This window comes from Mirounga angustirostris, unplaced genomic scaffold (genome assembly GCF_029215605.1).
Source record: "Mirounga angustirostris isolate CCGP_5_RB_7025 unplaced genomic scaffold, mMirAng1.0.hap1 SCAF_6, whole genome shotgun sequence".
Taxonomy (NCBI): Eukaryota; Metazoa; Chordata; class Mammalia; order Carnivora; family Phocidae; genus Mirounga; species Mirounga angustirostris.
Genome location: NW_026991714.1, coordinates 151,872,428 through 151,883,345, shown reverse-complemented (window position 1 = coordinate 151,883,345; position 10,918 = coordinate 151,872,428). Strand labels below are relative to the sequence as shown.

The window sequence follows — 10,918 nt, the reverse complement described above, 5'->3', positions numbered from 1 at the left end:
TCAGTCCTGGAGTAAGTCCAGCCGCTAAGGGGTGACCAGAAGCCTGCAGGACAGAGCTGGCTTGGGCCCCTGCTCCTCCCTGCCCCTACCCTGGCCTTTCCCCTCACTGGGCTCCCTGCTGCCCCTTACCTGCCTTGTGTCCATGTGCACGGGAGCCCAGGGAATGACGGTGTGCATGGGCTGCCTCTGTGCGTCCTGATCCCCACGCTTCCTTGTGAGCCAAGCTGCTGCAGGCCTGTCCTAGTGAGAGTAGAGAAGTTGCACCATCTGCACACCATCCGGAACTCAGCCCCCTCCTCCAGTGGCCAGGAGGTGCCCTGAGAAATGCAGACTGCGGTCCTTTGGGAGAGCCCTCCTTGAGCGAGCTGAATCACAGGGCCCTCCGACCTGTACTTCCAGTTCAAGATCACCATGGACATTTGCAGACCCTGCCACCCATCCTGACAGAGACGTGGAGGCAGTATGTCCGAATGCGGTCAGAGGGTCAGCGGCAGAGCCAAGGCAGGGACTGGGTCTCCATGACCTCTGGAGGCACGGGGTTGGGGGCCGGGTCACTCTGGGACCACTCTCTGCCCTGGGTGTAGCCTTGGCCAGGCTCAGATGCTCCGAGGCACGGCTGGAGGATGGTGACCGCAAGGAGGGAGGGCCTCGGCTAGGGAGGAGAAGCCTTCAGGAGGTGGGGACCTCATCCCACAGGCCCCCGTGTGTGAGATGGCTGCTTGCTCTCCACGTGGTTCCTGAGGGAGGAACCAAAGCCTGCTGTGGGGGCCCCAAGAGGTGGACAGTGACCCACCAGAGTGGGACCTAGTGGCTCTGAGCACCACCCACAGTGGAACAGGATCTTGGGAAGGCACTGCCCTCCTGCCCCAAAGTGGGAGGCTGTCTGTGCACCTGGGTGCAGGGAACCGTGGGCCTCTTCATTCCATGACCAGATCAACTCCCAGAAGGAGTTGGCAGGGCTGGCTCCCAGCCAATGGCTCCTCTACTGGCCTTATGGGAGCTGACTCCAGAACGTTCTAGAAGGTTCCATGTCTGCCTCATGGCTTCTCTTCCATCCACCTCACCCCTACCCAGAGACTCTGACATGGCCAGTTGGATGGACAATGTGGTCAGGTGTGGTCATGGCCACGGCTCTGCCACCTTTGGCAAGGGCCTTGGGTGAGGCAACCTGTGAGCCCAGACCTGAGCTGTCCTGTACATTTGATGGGTCATTTGGAGAGGCTGCACGGGCGGGAGGATCACAGCCAAAGTCTAGGAAACCACGAAGGCCCTTTTCCCATGAAAAATGGTCCAAATTATGATGCAGAAGACCACCTGAGGGAGATTCTGGAAACAGCAAAACTCCTGGGAAGAGATCATTTTTGGAATACCTAACCAAACTAGGTTTGAATTTGAGTGTAGCAAAGGGGTGGGCTCCCCAGGCTGATGCATCCAAATGGCAGGTGTTGGGTTAGATGCTGCAAGCCACAGCCCTCTTCCCTGCTCATGGGCTGCTCCTGGGCTGATGCTCCTGCCCTCATCCTTCAACGTGCCTCGGACCCCGCTCTCGACGCGTGCTGGTGACAACGCAACAGGGACGAAGCAGCCCCACCCCACCACCTCCTTCTGGCGGACGAGCGCTGCCTGGGAGGTGCTGGGAGCTGTGGGCTGCACCCCCAGGGACACACAGCCGGGACCCCTTCCACGTGGTCCAGACCCCTGGCTGAGCAGTGACAGTGTGACGAGGACCCAGCAGTACCCAAGGGAAGAGAGGAGGAAAGAAGGGTCCTGGAGCCGTGAGAACAGGCGGAAGGGCCGGGTCTCGCTCCCTGCTGTGCAGGAGCCACAGATGGACACTCGGGCAGTATGAGCAAGACGACACAGACCCCCCCCCCCCCCCCCTTATAGGGCACAGTGCTCGGGAGGGCTGACTGCACGGAGGCCCAGGAGATATCCAGGAAGGGCTCTCCAGCGGGGTCAACACGGCAGCAACAACGCTGAGGGCTCTGCCCAGACTCAGCCCCTCACACAGAGGTTTCTCTTGGGAGTATTTTAATCCCCCTTCTTGGGAATCAAGAGGAAGCAGGGCCTCCAAAGGAAGCATCCTGAGAATGTGCTGGGCCCCGGTCAAGCTGCTTCTAGCTGGACCGGCACCGAGGGAGCTGCTAGGTTCTTGTCCCCCATTTGGCACTGAGGACTTCTGTTCAGGAGCAGGACTGTACACTTACGCCGTATCTTTTATCTGGAAGGATCTCCAAGCTTTCACAGAATTTAACTCTGCCAGGGGGCTGTCTTACTCCCCGAAGAAACCCACTCAAAAGGATGGAATCAAAATGTGCTGGGAGCTCAGCTCGGCCACACAGCCTCCTCTGTCCCGTGAGCCTCCCTTCCCCGGAGGACCATGCCCTGCATAATATGCACCTTGTGTGGTTCTAAAGTGAGCGGTGAGGGTGGTCAGTGTTCCCCACCCTGCTTTCTCGGGCCCTCGACTGACTGAATCCCCAAAGACGGCCGGGGCTGGCCTTTCCTTCTTAGGAGGGATTGCTCCAAAGTGGGTCCCCCAGATGCAGAGCCGCTCTGCAGGCTCCTCAGAGGCACGGCTGGGGGCTGGGGAGGGCTCCGGGCTGCAGAGCTTTCCCACAGGGCCCAGGGCCCAGGGCCCAAACGGCCTGCTGGAGCGAGCAGCTCGGCGCCGCATACCTGCCCCTGAGTTCCTGCCAAGACGCTCACATGTGCGTCTACTTCTGCTCGTAGCTATGGCAATCAAAACATGCAAAAGCAATACTTTTTGCACAATATCACATGTTGCTTAATGTTTGGACACTGATATTTTCTCCAGCTGGGTTTTTCTTAATTTAAGTCAACAAACCAATCTGGAAGCAAACATGTTGCTCGTGTTTGGGAACCAAACAAAAGTGATGTGTAGCAGGAAGACTTAAGAAAAGCCTCAGGTGTGTGTACGCTCGGTGTGTGTGCCTGCTGGGGGATGACTTAGCCGCCGAGAGGCAAGGAACGAAATGGGACCAAGTCCCTGGCCCCTCTGCTCTGTCCCTCACCAGGAACGGTGGGTGCCTCTCGGGGAGAACCGCGCAGGGACGAGAAGCCGCTCCAGCGGGATACCTGGAAGCCAGCAGAATAACTTCAGCCCCAGGAGCAGCAGATTCTCCCCTCCCTCTGCACCAGAGTTCAAGACAACGACCAGCTGAAGCGCCTCCTCACGTCCTCAGACACAGGGCCACCTGCTCCGTTCGAGCACCCACACCCACAAACGAGCTCCACTCACCAGTAACCTGGGAAGGTGGCTCAAAAGACGGTGCCGAGTGCGAGGCTCTTTGAAGGTGCCCTACAACGCCGGCGCCGCATTTTCCACGATCAATCTTAACTAGTGTCCATGCAGAACTTTTCTCTTGTGGCTCTTCTCAATGAAAAAGCATGGAGAAAATTTTAAAGACTTTCAAGACTTGTTAATGACGTCCTTTCATCAGTCCGGGCGCCGTCAGGCTGGGCTCTGCGTCCAGCCGCGCCGCGCTGTCCAGGGCCTTGCCCCAGGCCTCACCCCCCACCCGCCCAGCACACACCCTACGGAGCCGACCGGCTGATGGAGGCCAGACACGCTCATCTGTCGGCAGCTGGAGCCATGGGGTCCGAGCTCTCTGCCCAGCTGCCCTCAGCTGCTTAGAGACGTGTCGGGCCCTGCAGTTTCTCCAGGCTCCGGGCCTGGCTTTCCACTGCCACCCCCTTTCCTTCAGACAGACAGACAAAAGGACAGACAGGGGCTGCATGGCAGAGCTCTGTTTAAATCTCAACGTCTTTCAAACTGATAACAGGCAAAATTGATGTGGGCTTCAGCTTCCTAAACACGAACTCTCAATCAAATGCTAGTGAACGAAAAAGAAAAAAAAACATGCATGGGCTGAGGGAGGCCAAACAAAGAGAAATCCCCACCGAGGGCCCCCCACTGCCCTCTCTCCATGACCCCACCACCGGGACGGCAGCAAGAAAACACACCCAAACGACGCACTCGGATTCCCAGACACATCACGGCGCTCAGACCACAGAGCAAGGCTCAGTTTCCTGATTGGTCTTGTGGGGTAATCTTTTGAGTGAAATAACACTTTTTCCTGCGTGTCCCAAATTAAGTCATTATCACTTCAGAGTCCTCCTAGATGAGGCTTAAAGCCAGAATCGCACTAAGATCTTTGGCAAGCTCTAAAGGGAACGATTTCCACGTCGATTCAGCTGTGACGTCCTGCCTGCTCCCAGGGTGGTGGAGGTTTGGGCCGGCACTGCTGCCCGTGCTGCCCGTGGTCTCAGCTGCGGGCGCCAGCCGCCGAGGTGGGGCACGTGGGCGCCGCGCAGGAGGAGACATGGCCACCAGGGCCTGTCCGCCCCACCAGGGCCACCGCAGGGGGGACAAGTCCTCTGGAAACAGCACACAAACCCCACAGGGCTCCCGCGGGACTGAGCCACCACTTAGGTTCTTAGGCAACCTCCTTGTCAGGGTTTTATCCTCATATCGCAATTTTAAAGGAAGTAAGTTCTGGGACAACGCTGTTGCTCATGAATGGGTTAAGAAACAAAAATGGTTTCAATATAAGCACACCTGCACTGGACAGGCCTGGCCACTCGAAAAAGGAGATTCTGGGTGAGCACACGGTGTGCAGGGAGACTTGGAAGAAAACGTGCACCCAAAGACGTTCGGGAAGAAAGGACTTCCCTCTCTGGCAAATGATCGAGACACATGCGGGTTGTTCTCTAAGTGCGTCTGCTGGGTAGGAACTAGAAGTCCCAGGTAGGTTACCTGCAAGGTGAGCCTCCTTGCCTCCTGAATGCGCCCTGCCCGCGCCCTTTGTATCTAGAACTGCAAGAAGCCAATCCCACGGAGTCCGTACCTCCTCTGGAGCCTTCTGCCACGGCCCCCATCCAGCCCCCACTCTTACACTGCGGTGTTTCTTCTTTGGGCAGGCAGAAGGCAGACTTGTGCTGGTACTTGGTCCCTCGATGCAGCCACAGGATACGGTGGACGAGGGTGGGCTTCCCTGATGCTTCTGGTCCACGTGGGAAAAGGGACTGGAGAACACAGCCACCCTTTGTAACCCTGGGCTCCCGCCTGGCCGAGGGCATCTGCATCATGGACGGGTGGTTCTGCAAACACAAATACTGTCTCTGAATCTCTCATTATCTCGGTCTCTGGAAACGGGGGAGAACAGCGCACACCGGCCAAGCTGCTGTGCGGAGCCAGTGGTCCCGCGCCCGCGGGTCTCCATGTCAGCGTTCAAAGCCCCCTGCGCTGCATGTTAGGGGAAACCGATCGGTGCAGGAGACCCGGGGCTGAGGCCGAAGAACACAGCTTTCTTGTCTCGACATTTCCTTTTATTTGGAAAATATTTTTGTATTTCTTTGTGCCTTTCCTTTTCCTCTTTATTTCCATGAACGGCGCTGCAACCCTGAGCAGCGGTGGCTCTAGGCGACCGGCGCTGGCTTTTCATGTCGGCCTCTGCAGAGCTTGTCCTTGGAGTGGTACATGGCCGCGCCGGCTAGAGCCCGGCTGCTGCCTCTCTCAGCAGGAACCTCAGGGCATATATCAAGCCTGTTCTGACAGGGCCAAGGAAGCCCTGGGAGACAACAAACAGAGCGCGGTTGTGTACTACCCAAACAGGTGGAGCCGGGCCACGCGGAGCCACAGGGCCACCTCCCACTGCACGTGGCTGAGCCCCGCCGGCGGCTGGACCCTTGCAGGCTGTGCGCGGGTGGCTGTCCCGCCCCGGGCCCTCCCTCGGAGCCCACCTGGGGGTCTGGAGATGGCAGTGGGAGACACGTGGCACGTAAGGGACCCACGCTTTCCCGGCCCAGAAGGTGGCCTGTGTGCCCAGCAGGCGGGTGGCACGGGACACGTGGAGCATCACCAGGGTCTGCCTCGTGCTCCCTGGGACCAACCCAGAGCAGCTCGGAGAGCTCCACCCTGTCCCCACTCTCAAATCCACCCTTAGACAGACAGCGGTGGCCGGGGGTCTCCCAACCACAGCCCTAGAGCACTGCTATGGTGCCCTCTATTGGAAAGCACTCAGACGAAATCCACACCCAGGCCCACTAGGAGAACCTGCCTTTGAGAACCAGTTTTCTGTTCTGCTCAGGGCAGAGCAGAACGGCAGAGCGTGATCATGTTTCTCCGTGACCGTCAGGTCCTGGAGAAAAGCATTTTCCTTACGGGATTTACAACACAACCACCTCCTCAGAACCCCAATGCAAAGTGTGCCCCAGATCCACACTCGTCTTCCCAACACGTCAGAAACCCAGGAACGAGCCCCTCTGCTCTCCCATGGAGATGCCAAGAGACCGTGCTTATAGTTCTCGAAGCTTGCCGACAGGCTCGATGCAGCAAGGCGGCTCAGGGGTCTGTCCAGAAGTCAGACCTCTACGCAGCTCACTGTGGGAGCAGGACGGCATGCTCCAAGACAGAAGCACGGAGAAGGAGCGAAATCAGAAGATAATGCAGTAATGGTCATAGCACTTTATTTTTGAGGGGAAAAATGCAGAATTTTGTTGATGTGATAAAAGGACATATTAAATCGCAAACTGGTGAGAAAAGCTGGAAGTCTGTTTACGTTAGGTACTTGTTCTTTTATAGGTGTTAACATGAAATATAAAATACACCCAAACTGTGCCCATCACAGGCTGTGTATCTGCCCCGGTGTTCAGTGACATGTACAAACCACCTGAGCTTCGCGACTGTGGATTCCATCGTCACAGGAACCCCTGACAAAAATACAGCTTTCTACTGCACAGTGGGGTGCAGTTTATTTTCTCCATAGATCACAGGCTCTATTTTATTTATCCACATGCATAGCTACAAGTTCCCCTTATGCTTTTCAGGTAGAGTTAATTATAAAGCTAACATGACAACAGGATAATGAAGTGTCAGACCGACGTCCGTGGTGGGTGCTGGAAATACTCCGGACTGCCCCCGGGGACAGGAGCTGACCCACCTTCTTGTGTGACCTCTGGCTTCTAGGCTCGGTCTTGGGGTGCCGGGGAGGAGAGGTCGGCAAGCCTTGTCACCTTCTGTTCAGGGCACACAAAGGTCAACGGTGTCGGGAGAGAGCCAGGGCCCGAGGCAAGACCCCCATAAAGGAGCCATTGCGACCGAACCCACCTCAAAGAGCTATTTGTTTTCCCAATTCTCTCTGGCGGGTGGTTCTTTTCTATTCGGCCGACACAACGCAAAATGGATGCTTCCTGCACTAGCTTTTCTGGTGGTAAGAAAAGCAAAGCTGGAAAACCTCCGTGAGCACCATTTCCAGGCAGCCCCTCGCCTTTAGGGAAGGTGTGAGTGGAAAACACCGGCCGGCAGCCCCAATGGCTGAGAGGACAGGGAGCCGGGGCGCAGGCCGGGGCGCCAGCTTCTCAGGGACACACGCGGCCGTGGACTGCGACAGGCCTGTGCGGGGGCCGGGGCGCGATGTGCCCGCCTTCCAGGACAGTGGCTCCCCTGGCCCGACAGACGTTAGAGACGGAAGAGCAGGGTGAGGATACACACTCACTACGAACAAGGGCCGGTCTTCCGAACTCGCTCTGCTGTGAAATGTAAAAACGAGAGAGAACACACACGCCACATCCCTGAGGACACGTCCAGCTCTTTTAATATAGCGGCGCCACCACATTGCTACTTCCAGCCTCGCTCACACGCTGACTCCTGCACGTACTCAATCCCGGCCAGCCGGCTGGGGGCTAGAGGGGCCGCCCCGCGCCCTGCGCCCGGTTCCAGCCAGATGGGCCCCCCCTGGATAGGTCGGCTTCCCCGCCAGGCGGCCTTCGTGGGCCAGCAGCCACTCCTTTGTGGCCAGTCCTCCAGAGTAGTTGCCCGCGGCTCCGCTACTGCAGACCACTCGGTGGCACGGGATGAGGATGGGCACCTGGAAAACAGGAAGCCATCTGCCATCAGTCGGGGTGCTGGGCCAACGAGGTCTCTTGCGTCACGAGCAAGGCCCCTGACCACCACTGACCTAGAGGGGCTCAGCCACGTGCAGGCCCCCCAGCTGGCCGTCTCAGCCCCGCGCACCCCTTGGGTCTCTGAGGGTCTCAGTCTGGCCCAAGGAGCGACACAATGCCCCAAGGAAAATGTATGGCATATCCCAGAGAATCCCCTTACACTAGGATTTGGGAGAAAACTGGTAAGAAATTGATAATGGATGCTTACCGAGTTCAAAATTACATTTCCAAGTTATGGGATGGGATGCAAAATTGTCAAACATCTTGAGAAGTGACAGGAACCTTCAGGGAAGACCGCACTCAAACAAGGCATTGGCAAACGGGCTGCCAGCTGCTACAGTCCCCGTGTTTTTATAAATAAAGTTTTATTGGAACACAGCCATATTATCTGTGGCTGCTTTGAAAGTCTAACTATTTACCATCAGGCCCTTTATAGGAAAGGTTTGCTGACCCTGCTTCATGGGATGTCAGTCCCGGGATACCTGTCAAGTCGGAGAAGCTCTAGTCCTCACCTGTTCTCACCTGAGTGGCCACTGCTGTGGCCACCCACCCCTGGATACCACCCACCTCCACAATCCCTCAGGACTCCAGACCCAGGGCCACACTCGTCCTCACCCCTCCACCCATCTCAAATAGCCTCTCACCTCTGGAGATAAATCGGGTGGTTAGGTGCTTGCCTTAGCCAACAGAATGGCTTCACTAAAAGCAAGGTCACCTTATGAAGAAAACAAACCCAAACATAATCCTACAAAGAGAAGCCAACTGATGGTTAAAAGAACCCACTGCCGGGACCAGGGGCAGCTGTGCGTCACCAGGAAAGAGGTGCAGGCGGGGCTCTGTGCACCTCAGGCCTCCGCCAAACCCCACCAATCCGACTTACTGGCAGCTCAGCACGTTGCTGTCCCCGGGAAGCACGGGCCGGCCCGAAGCCCCAAAGGAGGAGGGCCCAAATTGCAGGCAGGTCTCCCTAGCAGACACTGAATGCCCCAAGGACAACAGGACCCTCTCCCAGTGCCCAGGAAGTTATTCTGCCCTTGCCTGGAGCCGCCACAGTGCAGACCTGTGGGTGTCTCATACTCCACATCTAAGACTGGATGCCCGGGCTCACAGGTGCTGGATTCCAGTGGGGGTCACGGTCACATGGGTGGGACATGATTCCCACAGCCACACACAGGCCAACAACCCTACCTAACACACTCCTGGGAGCCAATCCTGCCAGGGGAGGAGACCTCTGTTCTCTCCAGAGGTGGGAGGCTCCTTTGCAGCAGCTGCCCCCAGGGGAATGCCTCGGTCCTCCTCCCATGGCCTGGGCTCTACAGACAGGCACTCCAAGGATACCCACTGGCAGACCTGCTCAGTGTCTGTTCTCAGGATGGAGTCCACTGTGGAGAGTGGGCACAGTGGGCCTTGCCCTTGCTTTTGATTTCCACATGGCAGGACACCTACTGTCAGGAGGGACATGCCTGGCCTTGTCCACCCCCCATGGGGAGGAAGACTCACTGACCAGCCATCCTGGGAGGAAGGGATGAGAATGCCCAGCTCAGCACCCTGAGAGGTCCTGCGGCAAGGGGGGGGGGGGTGCTGTCTGCCCCACAGCACAGATGTAGTCAGCAGGACCTGCCCCTGCTAGGGCTGGTTCCAGCACAGTGGGGTCTAATTCCAGGCCAATTCCTGGGAAGCCCACCAGGGCCATACCACCTCTAGTTCAGCCTTTATCCTAATAAAGCTAATAGCCGGATGTCCTTTATCCATTTCTTAGCTGGCCCAGAACACAGGAGGAAAGGAAAGGGATGGGAGGTACAGAGGGGAGAGGAGTGTGTCTTGGGCTGTGGAGCTCCCTCCGTGGGCAGCACACAGCACAGCAGGGATGGCCCCACGCCTGGGCCACTCAACAGAAGGGTGCACGTGGTGTTCCCACTGCAGGGGCTCCGGCAGATGAATGGTCATTTTGCTTAAAGATCCCAACCAGCAGTTACTTAGAACCTGAGGGACTTCCGAGGACGGAAGGTACAGCGGATTCTCAGCAGAGTTTAAGCCTCTGAGGAAAGGGTCTGCCCAGGAGTCCCGGGTAAATCAGCCTTCATTCCGAAGTGGCTCCCTCTCGGCTGGGCTGAAGGGGCACAGGGGGTCAGTCACTGAAGGCCCAGGACATGCTGGGTGACAGTTCTCAGCATCGTGCAGAGCACAGCTCCACAAGAACGGAACTGCCAGTGAGCACCAACTGCAGGAGCAGGCCCAGCTCCGGAGACTGAGCTGGGGCAGGAAGAAGGGCACAGCTCCTCAGCAGACCCCACCCTGGGACACAGGATGTACCAGGGACCATTCGGCGTCCGGCCCCCATCCTGCCCCTCTGGGTGCACTCACATAAGGCTGCCGTGCCCCCAGGGTCCTGTGAAGAAAACGGCCACTCCCGCAGGGGCCCAGAGGGTGAGGGCTTCTTGGTCTCCCTCGACTGGGTCCGCAGCTCAACAGAAAGAAGATCCGCATCACCCACCCCCAAAGACCTGAGCCGGACAAAGCAACCAGTCGCCAGTTGGGTGAGTTTCTAGAAGAGTGGCTGAGCACACATACCTGGAGGCTCTTCTTGTGGTATCTGGCCGTCCTCTGGCCATCGTCTGTCTCAGCTCGCCACACAAACCACCTACCTGCCTGGTGCGTGCCCTCACTGGGCCCCAAGCTGCACCTGTCCCTGGGCAGATGGCATGGTCCCCAGTTCCGTCCCAGATGCAGCACTCAACAGGGCCCCGGGGACAGCATGCTCTGCGGCTGGTGTGGTCCAGCATGTGTCCCTGACAAGCCGCAGGCCAGGCATGATCAGCCCCGGGGCACATTCCATTGCTTGCCCAAGTCCACAGGCAATGTAGGGGCAAAGAGAGGATTCCAGCTCAGCGGAGGAAGGACCCGGTGCCCATACTTCTCGCCGTGACACCAGCTGCCCGAGGCGGATTGC

General features: G+C 57.8%; 1 protein-coding gene across 1 annotated transcript in view; it reads right to left on the bottom strand.

The window, feature by feature from the left end:
• Window positions 1-6,383: 6,383 nt before the first annotated feature.
• MGMT (O-6-methylguanine-DNA methyltransferase) overlaps window positions 6,384-10,918 on the bottom strand; it is a 296,559-nt gene continuing 292,024 nt past the window's right edge. The window contains exon 5 of the mRNA XM_045879076.3: window positions 6,384-7,892. Within this exon, the coding sequence (XP_045735032.1) occupies window positions 7,683-7,892 (210 nt within the window). The 3' untranslated portion in view covers window positions 6,384-7,682. The remainder of the gene's footprint in view (window positions 7,893-10,918) is intronic.